We start from the raw sequence: 18751 nt of genomic DNA, 5'->3' as shown, positions 1-18751 counted from the left end.
TCACTGTAACTGAACATGGATAATCGAAGACGTACTCAAACATCAAAGACGTAATTGAACGTCAAAGGCGTAATTGAAAATAACCATTTATTTGAGAGAAAAAAATGCCATCCTTTCACACAAAGTATAATAAACATATACGATTACAATAGGTATCGAGGTAAATCACACATCCTAAACGATAACCTCCCCCCCCCACGTTAAATCATCTCCATAGTGTCACAGTTACAAAAACAAGGCACTACATTAAGACACATTCTTACACAGAAATAGTAAAGTTAAGTGTTAATACTTCATTCGTCATTATTAGTTTTTATTACTACTATTGTTGCAAAGGCACAACAAATTGCGTTCACCAAATTTTAGCCCTTTGTTCGAAAACATTCAAGCCGAGCTTTTAGACTTTTGACAATTAAACAGCTGGTTCTGTGATTTAGTGTAATGAGGCATGTAAACCCACACCTGAACCACAGTTACTGGTCATCCCAGGCCCCGCCCTCCCTCCTGGTTCCCCTTACATACATGAATAACTGAGTAGACATGCAGGAATGATATTAAGAGGTATACATATACAATGAAAGCAGACTAAACTGAGCTGGGGGTTCAGATAATGAGAAAAAAAAGGGGGCAGGTGGTGAATAAAGGCTGGTGGGGGGAGGGCGTAATCCACCGCTGTGTGTTGTAAAGACCTGTCCGTTCCACTCCCACTTTAAACAGACATGGGGGAGATGAGTGAGGCGACTTGGGTGTGTGTGTGTGTGTTGGGGGGGGGGGGGGGGGGGGGGGGTGTATAACAAGCTAAGGAGAGAGTTTAGAACCCATGCCCTGACAGCCCATCGTTTTTAACACCTAATCGAAACTGAATCCAGCCTTTGTTTGTAAATCTGTCACAAAATAAAACTGTCACAACACGATTTCTATTTGCTTAAAAAGCTGCGAGTTTGCCTCAGAATAAATCCCATGCTCTTAATTATAGGTTTGGGAATGAAAGCAAAGCGTTTTCCAGCGAAGAAAAAAAAAAAAAGACAATTCATTGTCATCCAGCATAATAAACACAGAGAGAGACACTGCCTGCAGCATCAACGGAGCCTGAGAAAAGAAAACCCTTTTTCAGATTTTGGTCTTTTGCTGCGATAAACATCAAATGGTTTAGAAATCACCATTAAAAAAAAGAAAAAGATATGTGACTAGACTAACTTACACATATAGTTAATTGTGGAAACAAAAACATTGACATGAGACTGCTGATTCTTTTTGGTCCTAAATTATGACAATAAAACAGTCGACATTGAAAATTTCACTAGTAATCTATGACTCAACATTTTTGATCATTAATAATAGTAATAATGATAATAACTGAAGAGGTTTAGGGTCACTGTGAAAAAACCTAAAATAAAAACAGATCTAGTAATGGAAGAAAAAAATAAACAAATGTTGAATACATTTTAGTTAATTTTTTTCTTTTCTCATAACTTTTTTTCTTCCAGTCCTGTTTTTTATTTCATTCTCCAGAAAAAAAAAAAACAGGATTCTTTTTTTTAGTCCTGATTTTTTAACCTTAACTTTTTCCCAGTCTTGAAAAAACTAAAAAAAAACCTAAAAGTTGAGAGCGGAAAAAAAGGAAAAAAGATTAAGACAAAAAAAAAAAAAAAAAATGGCCGTATGATTAAAAAAGAAAAGAAAAAAAGATTAAGACAAAAAAAAAAATGGAGGTATGATTAAAAAAAAGAAAAAGAAAAGTGTTTTAAAATTATGAACGTTTTTTCTTCCACTACTGGATGCGTTATTTTCTCCCAGTGACCCTAATCCTCTTCCGTGTACTTGGTGCAACTTTTGGGGGAAATAAAGAAATTGAATCTTTAGAATAAAGTGTCAACAAAAACAAAATGCGAGTGTGTTCCTTGGCCAACAGGTGGCAGTAGTGGATAATCTAAGTCAGAGAAACAATGGTTAGTCAGCTCTTCATGATGACCAGCATAGCTTTCACAGCTGCATTCGTGCTGGAAAATTGAGATAGATGAAAGAAAAAAACAAGAAACCCTGAAGTGGAGTGCAGATATATCATCAAGTGTGATTATATAAAATGAAAATAAGCCTAAATGGGAGTTTTTAAAAAGGCAAAGTGCCCTACGTTATTCCTTTTTGCTCGTATCAGAGGTGTGTTGTGCAAAGTGCATTGGCGCTTTGGATGAATCGAACATGCACCTTAATGTTACGCCATTCTTTAAACATTGCGTCATCCCTGATGTTATTACATCTTCATTTACTACAGTACTCAATAAAATAGTGTCGTCTTTGCTCAAACAGAAAAGGTCATATAACAGTAATATTTTTCAATGATTGAGAGTTGGAAATCCTTTTTTTTTTTTTAACACCTCGTTATCCGTTGCTTTTTCGCTCAGTGTGGCAGAGGAACGATCACTTCCACGTAGTTGTTGGGGAAATATCCCGATTTTCCACGAATGGTCCCTTCAAACCAGTTCTCGTCGATCTGACTGACCAAGGTGATGACGTCGCCTTCCTGGAAGCCCAGCTCGCCGTCGTTCTCCGCCTCGAAGTCGTACAGAGCTTTGCAGCACGCCTCGGCGACTGAGGACGACACACAGAACGAGACACATGATAGAGAGAGAGGTCTGACACTTTTCCACCCAAAGGGTTAGTAACTTAGGACAGATGTGAGCAGCTTCTTTTCCAGAGGAACCACTGGGAGAAACCAAACGTTAGTTACTGAGACTAAAATATTTGATCAGATTAAAACAAGTGTTGACCTCCGATCAATTAATCAAAGATTATTTGCTTATAAAAAGATGTAAAAGGTTGATATTGCCACTCAAATGTTTGTTTTGATCTCCACTGTAAACACTTGGTTTATTGAAATTGTCGGAAAAGTTTTGCACATTGCATTGTGGGATGTGGAGTCCTATAAACAGATGCATAGAAGTGTTTTTTAATTCATTCTTACCATTTCTCTGCCAGAAGAAGAATCATTAAACCAGGTGATGTTAAACTGTCCATTGTGCCAAAACATGGTCATCACGAGGTTTGTACATTTTGAGACACATCATCAGTAGTGTTCCTTTGAACCACGGGGTGTTTCAACCTTTTTTAACAATAGACACCCTCATCAATGGTGGCCAGCTACAGGGTGATCAAGCCTGAGCTTGTGTCCCATAATTTTCCTACTCTCTCTGATATCTATCTGCAGCTCTTTGCTCTTTGATCTCTTCCTTTGAAGATATTTCATTTTGGCCACATTTGGATATTTCGCTTTGAACCCCAAAATAAACATCCTCCATTGTCTCAAAAATTAAGAAAAAACATCCGTCTACGGGACTCCGCGTCCCACAATGCACCAAACTTTTTTCGATAAGAAAAGGATAAAAGAGGTTGTTTCAAAACCTGAAATATTTTTTTTTTTTAATCTTTGTTCGCACAAAGACATAATTTTAGTACGTTAAGTGTGAAACTTCATTTATTGATTTCAGCTCACTGATTTAACCAGTGGTTAAAACAGATGCTGGAGAGAATCACATTTATTCATAAGTCTTAACAACACATATTTGAAAAAATTTAGAGACCATTTATACATGTTGTTAAGGACTTGGATTCTTCTGATGATTTGACTCATTTCTAAGTACCCTGTAATAAGTGCTACCACTTAGTGAAAGCTCAAGAAACTCATTCTTTTTTTTTTGTTATTGCACCTTTTCATTGTGCTCTATAATGAAGGCCATGTATAAAAACTCTCTCTAATGGAAGAATTTGTAATTACTGTATTAACATGATAAGAATCTTCTCAATACCTCACTTTTATATGTATTTTAATTCATTCTTGTGCCTTTTTTGTACAACCCAGTCCCGTTTTTTCCATATTACAAAATAAAAATCATAAAGTTTGAAAAAAGTTCCGGTTCACAGTGGAGATGAAAACAAGCGTTCAAATGACAATTTCAAACTTTCACATCTTTTTTTTTCCTCGATCCATGAGGTCTAAAGTATGTATTTATCTGATAAATATATACATATATAATCCCCAGGAGATTTAAGTATTTTTCTTAAGCTCAAAATCAAAATCATGTATTACCATGTTTCAGTATTAAAGACAAATTATGTCTTAAATTCAATTCCTCCCAGAGATCAGACATGCCATGATTTTATTTCTTGAGCTCAGAAATCTTTGGTGAACTGGAAACCAGTCGTTTGAAGTCAGACAAAACATTAGCATTAAAGAAAAACAACATAACTTTAGTTAATAAAAGTACGACAGCAGAAAAATATTGTATCATCTGCAGCCTTAGTCACAGTCATAACTTTAATAATTCCCTTTTTTATTCTAAAGTCTCTGTATATTGACTAAATAAACCAGAGAAACTCATTTTTCACCAAATGAAAACACACATACATGAACCACTGCCAGACACATTTAAAGAGGTGAAAATCTCTAAATTGGGACACGTTTTGTTCCTCTTTCCACTCACGCCGTTTGCTCTTGTGTGACGCTCTGTTGAAGTTCTGTTGAGGAGCTGTTTCATGTTTCACAGGGAAAGACAATTATCATTGGATTTCAAAACAGAACGGGGAAAAACTAAGGCCTTGGATACAGAAGCAAAGACTCCACACACAATAAGATAAAATAAGTTTACCTGGAGCGTAATGGGAATTTGGTGCAGCAGCTGCTGGGGTGTATCCTCCATTATTGGTGTTGTCTGACTGTCCATAATCAAACGATTGTCTGGGTTTGGGCGTGTATTCCTGCTTTGGTCGAGTCTGTGCATCATTGACTCTGCAAACAGGGAAAAAAATAAAGCATTAAATAAATAATCGTTATGTGACTAGTGAGGTTTTGATACAGCAATAAATATGAACTACATCTCTAAGTGTTTATTGTTCAGTAAAAAGATGTCAGTTACGTCAAAGCTGGTGGAGACAATCATTTTTCTAACAGATAAAGATGTAGGTGTGAGACTCAGATCAATAAATTAAACATAATTTGCTGTGGACACTCCATTTATTGGCCTTGTTGGAAAAGTTTGATGCATTGCATTGTGGGATGTGCAGTCCAGTAGATGAGTGCATAGACGTGTTTTTACTGTGATTTTTTTATGTGTTTGCCCCAAAAACTCAACACATTTCTGGTGTTTTCACTTAAAGTTGTGCTAAAACAATGGCGGATTATTTCGGATTTTAAATAATTCCCACAAGTTCATTTTGTCATTTGTCTTTGATATTGTGCTCAGAATTCTGTGAAAAAACAACTATAGAGAAAAATGATGGAATCAATGAGTGAAAACACACATTTTAAAGAATCTAATTTTCTAAATGAGTGGAATTAAACAGTATTTAGTGGCTCCAGAATAGAATTCTCTCTTTTAGATTGATTTATTGATCAATGAGACTCTATGAAACGTATGGTCTGCAGCAGCTTTAAGTGCAGCAGGTGATTCCTGACATATTGATGAGCCGTGTGACCGACCTTTCTTTCAGTTGAACAGAAAGCGATTCCAGAATGTTGGTGGCCTCCTTGTGGTACTGCAGCATCGACTCCACAAACGCATACAGCTGACTCACCTGCTCCACCTGCACCAAACGCACGGAAAAATGACCAGTCATTCCAACAATTCATGCCCAAAGCTTGCATCACAGCGCTTTATTACGGCAGAGAAGCTGAAACAGGTTGATCTCCTGCTGCTGCTGCTGCACGTCACCGTGGAAAAATGAAGGCATGTTAGCCGACACCTCCTTACTTTAATCCACCTGTGACAAGCTGTCAGAAGGAACCGTTTATTTAGCAAAGGAGTTGTTTGTATAAACATCTAATGACACCTTTTTGGAGTTTGTGTAACAGTCTATGTGATTTATTGTAATGTAACAGCCATTTAATGCCCATAAAAAGCTTTAATGTGTGTTTTTTTTAGTGTTAAGCAATTTTCAGACTAGAAAAACTAGAAGACCAGGTTCACTTATTTAAAATCAAGGAAACATTCACATGCTTCTTTGATCTTGGGATCAAAAAAAAAAAAAGAAAATGGAGGAAAAAGATTTTTATTATTATGACGAGCCCTGAAAAAACATTGTTTAACTGGTGAAGGTGATGATGAATGAAGTTGGAGAGTTAAGGTGCGGATGATGTGTTTCTCAGTTATGCAGATTAAAAAGAGAATTATCAGGACTGTACGATTAAAAAAAGAAAAAAATACATCACAATGCAGCGGATCAAAATCACAGTGGAGGGGGCCCCTACACTCAGCGCTGGCGAGGACCCTAATTTTGATATGCTTCAGATGATTTAAAAAATCAAAATGGTTACGCTGAAATCACATCACAAGAGCGATGTTAGCCACACTGCTAATCCTCAACCTGTTGAAAAGTGTGAGTTATTATAGGAAAGGCATGGAAACCTTTGGTCTAGTCCTGTCAACAGCTATATAGGGATTACGTGCATAACTCTCAGTAAGTAACTGCAATATTAATCAAACAATCTCTGGCTCTCCACCTAACACACAAACAGCTGGAATAAAGGGAGGTTTGATACCTACTAGTTTGTTTATTTACTTTTCAGAACTCTACAATCTTGGGGCAATCCCCCCCACCAGCCCACAGTTCCCCCAGCATAGATTAGATGTGTTGTTATATCTTTTTGTCCTCCAATCTGACAGATATAATTTGGTCTAACAAGACTTTCATGGTAAATGGTAAATGGTAAATGGACTTGATTTTATATAGAGCTTTATCACCACTGAAACAGTCTCAAAGCGCTTTACATATCAGCTCATTCACCCAATCACTCTCACATTCACACACCAGTGGGACAGGACTGCCATGCAAGGTGCTAGTCGACCACTGGGAGCAACTTAGGGTTCAGTGTCTTGCCCAAGGACACTTCGACACATAGTCAGGTACTGGGATCGAACCCCCAACCTCTCGATCAGAAGATGACCCACTACCACCTGAGATTTATGGTAATAAATCTGATCATATTTAAAGTGATTACATGTGAGTCACTGACTCACATCTGTTTCCAGCAGGTTGTGCATGGAGCCCTCAGCCATCTCCTTGGACTCATGAAACTTCTCCAGTGCCTGTCTGATCTCCTCATCTGGGATCTTCCCCTGACGTTTCTTCTTGTAGTCGTAATCCAAACGACGGCCCTCCATCTTCTTTAAGTGATGCTGAGGAAAGATTTATTAAATATGGTCAGCAACAAACACTTGTTCAAAGTATTAATTAAGTGAATTTCAAATCCTTGATTTTTGACTCATTTGGTTTATTTTGGGAAATCTTGTCAAATATATTTAAAGAAAACTGCAGGATTCTAGAAAAATTTCATCACAGTTTCATCAAATTTGTATATTTGGAGAAGCTGGGATACGTAAAACTAAACTAGTTGGTCATTTACACAATGAACCACTTATTGTTTTGGTTATTTTTGCTTTTTATTAGTTATGATGCAAAGAATTGGAACAAACTGAAACTTTCGACTGGTTAGAACTGAGAGGGAGATTTTTAATTTATTGTTTTTATTGTTGATGTCAAATGCTATTTAATGTTGTGTTTTATTGTTGTTAAAGGTTTTCTGTTGCACTCTTTAATCATGTAAAGCACATAGTGAAACTCAAGGCCCGTAGGCCTGGCAAATGATGATGCAAATTTCCCTCCAAAATAGCAAACAGTGGCAAAGTCAAGACATTTTAAACAAATGCTTAATATTCATGATTTTGTTTGAATTTCTGCTTTTTCCTTCAAAAAAACGTATGTGGCCCTTGACATAAAATTAGTTTGATACCCCTAATGTAAAGCTTATTGAATTGCCTTGTGGTTGTTATAATACTTGTATATATGTTCATATCCTTCATATTTATGATTATTATTATGTTTCTGGTTTGTTTTTGTTTTTTTACACCATCCACCAAGTAAAATTCCTTGTATTGTCTAAGAACTCTACTTGGCAATTAAATTGATTCTGAAAAAAATAAAATAAAACGCTATTAAAAAATATTATTTGTCTTCCCTTTCTCCTGCGGGCCAAATTAGATGCTCTAAAGGGCCGTATTTGGCCCCCGGGCCTTGAGTTTGACACATGAAATAAGAATTTATTAAAACCATAATTACAGGTTTAGCTGACACATACACAAAGGTGGTGTTTTTCAACCTTGGGGTCGGGACCCTATTGTGGGGTCGCCTGTAATGTCGAGTAACTGGTTAAAAAAAAAAAAAAAAAAACTCAGGTAAAAATGTATATAAATTCTATTTTGTGAATAATTTTTAAAAAAAAATACACAATACACACAATTAATATCAAAAAACTGCATCCTATACATCACATGATCGTTTTAAACAGCCAATAGTGGAAAAGCGCAGCGTCCTTGGAAGTGTGAATGTCAAACTACAAACCAGTTTTTAAATCATGTTGATAGGCCAAATAGAAGTGGAGTTATGAGGGAAAATGTGTGCGTGTTTTTTTTGACATTTTCTTGAGCTGTCAGTGCTCCGTGCAGGAAGACGCTGCAGAGCGCGTCTAAAAATAAAGCAAAAGTGTTGTGCAGCAAGTTTGAACAACACTGAAACGTCACATTATAGCTGTTTCCTATTGGTTGAGAAGAAGAATGCCATTGTCCAATCATAATGTCCACATATAGCGGGAACTTTGTTTTCAACCGACAGGTAAACAGAGACGGAGAAAGAGAGGGTGAGGTGAGAGATTTGAGAATATAGTGATTATTACTGTGATTTGACTGTTTAGTTAGTGTGTAGTGAGTGAGATTAGAGTGTAATGTAGTGTCTAGTATATTAGTTTATTGTTTTATATCAACACAATGAGGCACAAATAACTTGCCTTTCCCTGTATTTGTGATTCATACTTTTTTGTAAATAGTTGTACAAAATCGCCTGAGACATCGCTTGCATTTCACTGTAAATAGCTCTCTCTATATATATATATATGGGTTTTTTGATTCATCTGTATATAAGTTTTTGAAATATATAGTTTAGATTTGCTATACACACAAAAATGATTTGTTAAAAATGTTTGTGACTTTTTCTCACTCGAATTTTAGTTTTTATAGTGGTTTTAGATCCACTGTGTCACTGAGGTCATGCTCCTGTTTTCCTCTCACCTGAATGTCTTTAATGTCCTTCTCAGCCACTGAAAGCAGCGGATCAATGAAATTCTGCTTGACGTCAATATCCAGGGAATCCTTGACCTCGCCCAACCTCTTCATGGTCTCTCCTACGTCTGTTAGAGCCGCTCCTGCACAACGCACACAGTTTCTCATCAGGAACCATTAAAGCTATCACGAACAAACTCGTTTGTCTCGTGTTCTTACCAAAGTTGTTGTCTCTGCCCATGTCGTTGCCATATCTGGTCATACACTCCCCGAGGATACCTTCAGGCTGAGGGTAGCCAGGATTGCTCACCTGCCCGCGGATTTTAGACACGGTGTTGAGCATGGTGAGTTTAGCCCTGTGAGCCGGGTTGGGCTGCAGGTACTCAGATGTTTTATTGATAATGTCCAGGTAGGCTTTGCTGGTGATGTCAGCTCTCTGATTAACATGGAGAAAACACTGAGTATGGAGAGGAACAGAACAGAAACAAAACAATGCAGCTCAGTTTATAATCTATTAAGTACCCGTTCAAGGTCCTTGAAGTCTTCATCCAGCTTAGTTCCTTCTGCACCTCCAACCTTCTCACTCACCATCTGTGAACACATGGAAAAATAGTGGAATACATCTCTAACAGATTTAGTTGACTGATATAGTCCTGATAACTACATTTGGACCAAAACTAAGTTGCATTTTAGTCAACAAGTTCAGATGAACTACGGCCGGGCCCGCGTAACGTACCACGTTCCCAAGAATTCAGTCAAATGAGTTTGTTCTACCAAGTGAAACAAATCAAATTGTGCAACGTAAAATCATAATCTACGTTGAATTGCTTTTGAAACAATAAGTCACACAACTACGTATGTTCTGATACATTTAGAAATTAACGGAAAAGAGGGTGGTCTCTGAGAGGCTCTTGACATCCGCTCAAACAATATCTATGTAAAATCACAGCCCGAGTCAACGAGCATTAATGGAAAAGTAGTCACTTGAAATTTGGGCCCCCTGGTGCCCCCGTGACACATATGGAGTAACGGGCCCCATTCATATTGGAATGTGTCAATGATTTGGTACCACCAACTGTCGTAAAATTTGACTCACAAATAAATGAGATAATGACTTTAATGGAATTTGCAGAAAAAAAATAAGGGGGGGGGGCATGGGCCCCAAATAGAATTGTGTGAGGCATAATCATAATCTACAGTGAATTACCTTTGAAACGATATATCACACAACTATGTTCCCATACATTTGGAAATTACCGGAAATGAGGGGTGGTAAAGTATTCATACCAAACTGCATTCCGTGCGGACACATCCATAGATTATAGCTACCAAATTTCATTTGTTCACAAATAACAGAGGAGTAGTGATTTTAACTTGTGTACACAACAACAAGAACAAGAAGAAGGACAAAGTGAGGGCGTTTTGAATCCGGTAGCCTAGCTTAAAAACAGACTTTCTACTAGTATGGGTCTATCTAAAAACTGCTGTAAAAAGAATTAAAGTAAACTCGACTTTCTCTGCCTTTAAACCTTGTTGGTTACTTTTTCCACTTTTTTTGCTATGAACAGTAAAATTCCAAAGTATTTTCATGTTTCCAACATGAGCCGAACCACAAATATGTGCATGGGTGGATTTCCTGTACAGAGAACCTCGATTCTATTAAGATTTCACCAAAAAGTTATTTTTTTCCTTTTTCCTTCACATCTGCACACAGTGAGACATTTCTTAAACTCCAAAACTTATCCATGGACAATTTGACTGAACACATACGTTTAAGATCATCTTTCTCTAACCCAGGCTGACAGGTCTAACAGAGACCCATTGTGTGTGTGTGTGTGTGTGTGTGTGTGTGTGTGTGTGTGTGTGTGTGTGTGTGTGTGTGTGTGTGTGTGTGTGTGTGTGTGTGTGTGTGTGTGTGTGTGTGTGTGTCCTCTTGTTGGTTTTAAACATCGGGGCAGCTGTCATAACTGCTCTGTATGACTGGAATGGAAATCAATCTTTTCTACTTAATGTAATAAACCAGCCTGGGCTTTGCTCATTTGGACGGAATATTTATTGCTTTTGGAAAATTCCAATCACGTTAAAGCACTTAAATTACTGAGCATCATCTGTTGTATAAAAATGCAGGATGTGCTGTAATCTTCATTTTAGTGACACAAAAGCATAACGCCTGTGATTGTTGTCACTAAGACCTGATTCACACGGGAAAGATCACATTAAAAAAATGTACAATTTTTTTTATTTTTTAGGCATTAAATTCACATTATGATTTAAAGATAATGAGGGGTTTCTATTCACTTACTGCATATATCACAAGTTGTGTTTTGTTGTTTTTGAAATCATTTTGTGTATTTTTCCATCATTTTGTCTATTTATGTTGTGGTTTTGTGTATTTTTCTCTGATTTGGTGTGTTTCTGTTTAATGCGTTTTAGTTTTTATTTTGTGCGTTTGTTTTTCAGAGCAATTTTTTGTATTTTTTGTGTTACGAGGCATTTTGCATGTTTTAATTGGAATTTTTCTGTGTATTTTGGTTGTTTTTTTTGTGCATTTTCTCTAAAGTTGTTTGTTTCCGTTTTTGTTTTATGTGTTTTTGTTTTTGTTGTTACTTTGTGTGTTTGTTTTTCAGAGCATTTTTTGAGTTTGTTGTATATTTTGTCGTTGCATTTATATCTGGGCGACCGTGGCTCAGGTGGTAGTGGGTCGCCTTCTGATCGAGAGGTTGGGGGTTCGATCCCAATACCTGACTATGTGTCGAAGTGTCCTTGGGCAAGGCACTGAGCCCTAAGTTGCTCCCAGTGGTCGACTAGCGCCTTGCATGGCAGTCCTGTCCCACTGGTGTGTGAACGTGAGAGTGATTGGGTGAATGAGCTGATATGTAAAGCGCTTTGAGACTGTTTCAGTGGTGATAAAGCGCTATATAAAATCAAGTCCATTTACCAAGTCCATATACAGTATATATATATATATATATATATATATATGTGTGTGTTGGTGTATTAAGAGTCATTTTGTGTATTTTAATTATTTTTATTTTCAGTGTATTTTTGTTGTTTTTTTGCATTTTTCTCATTTGGCTTGTTTCTGTCGTTTTTATGTGTTATGGTATATTTTTTTTCTGTTATTTTTGGAATCGGTTTGTGCGTTTATGTAAGGGGCCACACAATATGAGAGTGAGGGTTGTATGTAGCCCCCGGGCCACAAGTTGCCTTTATCTGACTTAAATTTCATTTGAAATCAAGACGATGTTGTACCTCATCAATAGTTAAAAGGGAGTCAGTTTCAAACTTGGTTTGTAACTAGTTTAATTTACATTTCAAGCATTATTTCTTAAAGAATGAGAGGAAAACCCCTCAGGTCTTCTACCGTTACCATGACTAAAGCTCAGAGCCGGTTTGTGCAGAGTAGTGACATAACTCACATTTTTTTCTGACACAGTAGGTAATAGGTATCCACCCAGTCAGCAAATCACAAAATTAAAATACCAAAGAAAGGAGACTTCAAAGCATATTTTTTACTAAAACTGGTCAAACTTCTCAGTCTTGATGCATAATTTACATTTAGAGCCTCAGGGATTAACGAGTTTAAGGTTTCTGATGCAGGGGATGGTATTACTTCAAATAAAACTAAAGCTTTAAGAAACCCTGGGTGAGAATATAGAACATTTTTAAACACAAAGGCAGTGAAGTTAAAAGCAAATAACACTCGCTTATCAGAATTGTGCTGTTAGTGTGTCTGGAACTTCATACAGGGAAACTGTGCTTACTGCCATTGTTGAACAGTTAAAAATGTGAGGTGTATAGTTGAATAAAAATATTAATTTAATCGATTGCGTTAACATTTATAAAAAAATTGATGCAAAGGTGCTGAAATCGATATTTATTTTACTTAAGTTTTTACTCAAACCCTAGTATTCTGAAGATAGCAGCGCAACACAGAGTGCTTTCAGTGCTTTCATTGCAAACATGGCGGACGCAGACGATGCTGCACTGGGTATTAGAGACGCCCCAGCTGAAGTTAGAAGTTTGGAACTATTTTGGCTTTTTAAAAAATGAAAACACGACACGAGCTTGATAAAAGTAAAGCTTTTGGGAAGTGAGGTACTGTAGAAATACCACAAACACTTAATAAGACACCACTCTGAAGTGTTATAGTCCATCTCTGACACAGCGCCCAGGTTCACACAGAACAATCTGAGGGAATCACTACAATTACCTCCAGAGTTTCTGCCATAAAAATAACCAAAGCTATCGTAGATTTTATTTACGCCCGTACTTGGTGGTGGAAAACCAAGGCTTTAAGCGGCTCCTGGTGTGTGTGTGTGTGTGTGTGTGTGTTCCAATATTACTGCAGGTCCCACATAATACCTCATTTAAATTTGAAAAGTGCGTCTTGGATTCAGTCTTTTGAATAAAATGTTGTTTATTAGAGGAGGACCTATACCAATCATGACTTCATAAAATAAATCAAATAAACCCTCAAACGACATTAATCATGACCCTTCACCAATTCAACAAATAACTTTTAACTTTAAAGTAAGGTTGGAACAAAGAAGAATTTTAGCTTTACTTCACTAAATTTGACCCTCAGAGAGTTAAACGTTTCACGTTGATCTCCCGATACTGTTTAATATTCCTGGTGAGAACCTCAGTGTTACGGAAGCACTGTTCCCTTTGATGTTTGTTTACATAAATCAAAGTAATAGTTATTACTTTAATAACTAGCTATAACCACTACTGTTTGTGTAACACTGGATACATATTTTTATTTTTTATTGTTTATGAACCAAACAGAAAATAAAGAATGTTCATAGTTGTGACTGCATTGTAGTGATTAATCTACATAAGTATTGATATTTCTAAAAATTCACAATGTAGAGGATTCATACTAACAGCTTTTTCACTGACAATATGTACGATATAAGTAAAATTTGAAAAATAAATCAATACTGAATCGAATCGTGATTAATCGATTCAAAACCCTAATAATCGAAATCGAATCAATTCAGGAAACTGTATGGACATACTTTTTTTTAAATTAATTTTAAAGGTGCAATATATAGGGCCCTATAAAATCCATTTAATTTCTTTTCCCAAATTCCGTTTTTTCCACTAAAATTTTTTTAATTCCTTTTTTTATTTATCATTTTTTAAAGAAAATATTAGTTTTTAACTCCTGTGAGGAAACAAAATAAATACTAATAAATATTAAAAAAAATCATAATTAAACAAAAATTTATGTAAAAAATAAAGTAAGATACAATTAAAATGTAGATATAAGTTGTAGTGACATAAATTATTCTGAATGCTCCTTGTTAATTATTTACATGTCATATAAAGATGTATGAGAACAGAATTAATGTCACCTAATTTCCTCTCAGGGATTAATAGTTCACTGAATCTGATCAGGTTTATTGATTCAGTTTTGATCAACTTAGTTTAAATTAACCTAATTGAAATGATCTTATCTTCTGTAGCTCGGATGAGATGTTGTTAGACTGGGGCCCAATACCTCGTACGTGTCACAGGGGCCCTATTTTTCAAATGACTACTCATCCGTTAGTTCTCGTTGGATCAGAATGCAATTTGGTATGAATACTCTATGAATGAATATGATCAGACGATCTCAAACCTCCCATTTCCGGTAATTTCCAAATTTATGGGAACACAGTCGTGTGATATATAGTCTCAAAGGTAATTCAAAGGCAAATTACGATTATGCCTCGAACAATTGGATTAAGACCACACCCCTTTTTTTGGCAATTTCCATTAAAGTCGTTTTCTCATTTATTTCAAGTCAAATAAGTCAAATAATACTACAGTTGGTGGTACCGAATAATTGACTCATACCAATATATGAATGGGACCCATTACTCTGCATGTGTCACGGGGGCGCCAGGAGGCCCCATTTTTTTTTACTCGGTGGAACCGAGTCCTTTGACTGAATTCTCAGGAACGTGGTACGTGTACGCGCTATTCGACGCAGAGACTTTCCGCGGTATTCACTAGCTCTCTTTCTTTACTGATGCAGTTATATAGTACATAATATATCCTGAGCCTGACAGCTGTTTGACTCTGAACGTCTATCATAATGTATGTATATATGAGCCAAGTGTGTTTTGTTAGGCTGTTAAAAACAAGAATGAATATATTTATAAAAACAAAACAAAACACAAGTGCATTCAGTGCAAACATGGCGGATGCAGATGAAGTCACTTCAACTTAACTCAGAAGTTTGTATTAATATCCAATTAAAATTTTAAAGATCAATACTGAATCGAAATCGATTCAATTTAAAACCTTATTGATCGGAATCTAATCAATTCCGGAAATTGGCCATGATACCCAGCTCTAAACTTTAATGCCTTTGTTCTCAGCTATATTTTATCAACTAAGGGAAAAATAATATTCCAGGTCATTTGCAATTCAATATTCATTAAATTTGTTTGAAAGTGTCAACCAAGACCAATATCAGTTATTTATTCCAGTTCCTCCTTTTTTTTCAGCATCCCCAAAGAGGACATTAGTTCAGTTACATGAGGATGAATTTGTTTTGTAGCAGATAATGAAATCTGGCAGTTGAGTCAGAGGCTCAAGCCCAAATCATTCCAATAAAGTACAATGTTTGGTTACTTAATACTCTCATTAGATAATTAGGGTTAAAATGTGCCGCAAAATAATCTTTTTTTTTTTTTTACGAGACGATTAATCATTTATTGTTTTATTTATTTAATTGAAGGACATGCTGATGATCGTAAAGCAATATTTTTCCTACCCTTACTTTATAAAAATTAGATTTTTTAATTTTAATTTCTATTATTTATCTTTTTTCTGTTAATGTATTATGTATCGTGTCAAACATATTTAGTAGTCATACAGTTAACAGCAAAATTAATTAAAACTTAAATACATTTTAAGAATTTGTTGTTTAAAGTTTGTAAAAACGGAAACTTTGTACCAAAATAAAATCCTAATTTAGCATGCAAAGGTTAAATGTTTATTTAGGTAAAATTATTATTATTATTATTGACAAATACGTACAATCATAAACACATTTTAAAGTTACAACAAAACACCAAAATTAAAGCAAGTTATCATTTGTTCAATTCACTCAAGCTTAAAAATAAAAATACGCAGTAATAAACAAAGTTCAAGAGAATTCTTAACGAGGTAAAACTATGTTTTATTTAATTTAACACATTGTGCTTCCGGATTATTAACCAATGAGCAGCCGTGTTGATGACAGTAACTCTGACGTCAGTGTAGCATTAGCAATACTGTGGCAAATAAAGGGTTAAAGTTGCCCGTAGTCGACAACAAGTTTGACAGATGAAGAATAACAGTGTTTTATAACTATTGAAACTGTACATACATCTAGTTTAAGTGTTTAATGTCGTTAAAAGTAAACCAAGGTAGCGTTAGGAAGATAGTAGCCGAAGCTAATGCACTGAAACTAACGACGGCGCCAGTTAGCAGGCTTGGCTAACCAAACTAATTACAGGGAAAAAAATGAAAAAAACGTCTCGGTTTTACCTGAGTGGCTTTATAAATCTGCTTTTTGAATCCTGCCACAGACATCTTGGCTCAGTCGAGTGATGCCAGCTGGATCTTGGAGGAGAAAAAGAACAGGAAAGTTGCTTTGTGTGGAGCTCAGAGTAGCAACAGTAAAGTCTCTACAACTCGCTGGACGACCACAGGAACCTGGCTCTTCCTCCGGTGGGAGGGCCCCAGAAAATAGGACAAAAACAAGCCACACAGCACAATGAACTACCTTTAAACTTACTTATATACAGGTTTTATCAGTTTAAAAAAAATGTCATTTAATCCATTACAGGACCGCAAATTGTTGTTGTCAACTCCCATAAAAATGAATGAAATGCAACTAAATAATAGTGCAATTAAAACCCAAAGTAATTCAATCAATCAATCAAACTTTATTTAAAAAGTTGATACAATAAAATGAGAGATTTACATTCTTTTGTTTAAAAACCAAAAAATTGCATCTTTAGAACAGATTATAAAGCAAACCACCGACACAGAATGATTTCAACTAGAAATAATAATTAAAAATATAAATGCAATTACATTTCTACAAAAAAAAAGTATAGTAATACTAAAAACATTTTGACTTAAATTAGGTAGTTAGGGGTGTCCCAATACAATCAGATACGATATCAGCACAAATCAAACAAAATGAAAAACCAACCTATTTATTATTTATTATTAACCAGGCGGTTATGTACATTTTAACCTAAAACAGAATATTATGCAATTAGTAAATTAAATGAAAAATAAATTAGAAGACCCTAAAAAACAACAATTTTAAAACATTCAGTAAAAACATTATGTACGATATCAGAGAGTTTATTTATTATCTGAGATTTTCGATGCAGGCCGATAAAATCTTCTATTTTTTTATGACTCAGATTGGACCAACTTGTTTTTTTTTTTTTCTATTTTACTATCATTTATTAATATTGAATCAGGACACCCTTAAATATAATGATGTACCAATTTTTTCCTGCTTATTTTTTGTGTGAATAGCAGTCATTAATTTACAATTAACAAATAAAAGATCCTAATTTTTCCTATTTATTTATTTATTTATTGTGTCTTAAAAAAATATTGGGACCTACAGGTACAGAGGGATCTAACACACAATGTGGCGTTCCGACTCACAAATAGATGACTTATGCTTTAAAGAGTCAGGGCACACCCTGAACACACGTAATAAATCTAACTTAACAGATAAATTAGTGGTTTAATGACAGTGTGGGGATAGTAGTTATCATTTAAATAGGTTTACATTGGGGGTTTTCAACCACTGTGTCATAGTATAGTCGTGTACCGTGGGAGATCATTGGGTGTGACATGTGAAACATTACACTTAATTAGTTTAAAATAAAAAAGTAAAACTAATTAACCCATTTTCCAGCATGAAAGATGCAAGTTCATTAAATCTTTTAGCCAAAAACTGTGTATTTGCTTAGTGAATTACTGAGTTTAATAAAATAATCAAACCTTAAGACAGTCATGTAGCATCATCCCCCAAAACAGCAGTTCTGGTGGCATTTTCTCAGCGTTCCTCAGCATTTTTCCAAAAAGAAAAACTGTGAAAGTTTACCAAAAGATGAGCAACTGTGGAAAAAGTAATGGCGGTTTTTAAAAATGTGGTGAAGTTTGTTTAATAGTGAATGACAGCAGTAAGTTGACTTACATAATATTAGATAAAAACTGATCACTGCACAAGGTTGGCTTTTTTCTAACACATTCTAGTTAAATAAATGCGTGACATTAGGGGAACACAAATCCTAATATGTAGTTCTAGTTTGAATCTACAAAATAAAAATCACTAGTTTCAGATCTGCTTTAGATGACTTTGTACTCAGATCAGCCAATACAATACGACTGATCAATAACACACAGTAGCTGTTTGTCTTACTTTATCTTAGACGACTGTGTCAGAGCATGTCCACAACTGTAGCTGAACTGTGACGTCTGATTCAACAAGCAAGCGGAATTGTACATTTATGTTGATTCAATTATTGATGTTTTAGGCAAAAAAAAGTTATGAATGCATTAGTTTGTTGTATGAGGGCTGACTAACTAGTAGAGTTGAGCATCGAGCATCGATTGGCCCTGGGACTAAC

General features: G+C 35.6%; 1 protein-coding gene across 2 annotated transcripts; it reads right to left on the bottom strand.

Moving 5' to 3' along the window:
* Nucleotides 1-2287: 2287 nt before the first annotated feature.
* LOC114478840 (endophilin-A2-like) lies at nt 2288-16814 on the bottom strand. 2 transcript variants are annotated; one of them, XM_028472127.1, is made up of 9 exons: nt 16635-16814; nt 9627-9695; nt 9324-9540; nt 9114-9247; nt 7011-7169; nt 5474-5577; nt 4644-4783; nt 4479-4523; nt 2288-2589 (listed from the first exon to the last, which is right to left on the bottom strand). In XM_028472127.1, exons 1-9 carry the CDS (start codon nt 16677-16679, stop codon nt 2399-2401), a joined length of 1104 nt encoding a protein of 367 aa, XP_028327928.1. In that variant the 5' UTR covers nt 16680-16814; the 3' UTR covers nt 2288-2398. The 2 variants fall into 2 exon arrangements, with proteins under 2 accessions (XP_028327928.1, XP_028327929.1); XM_028472128.1 differs by lacking the exon at nt 4479-4523.
* Between the last annotated feature and the right edge of the window lie 1937 nt (nt 16815-18751).

Source organism: Gouania willdenowi, chromosome 17 (assembly GCF_900634775.1).
Source record: "Gouania willdenowi chromosome 17, fGouWil2.1, whole genome shotgun sequence".
NCBI classification, from domain to species: Eukaryota; Metazoa; Chordata; class Actinopteri; order Blenniiformes; family Gobiesocidae; genus Gouania; species Gouania willdenowi.
This window is presented reverse-complemented; position numbering and strand designations above follow the sequence as displayed.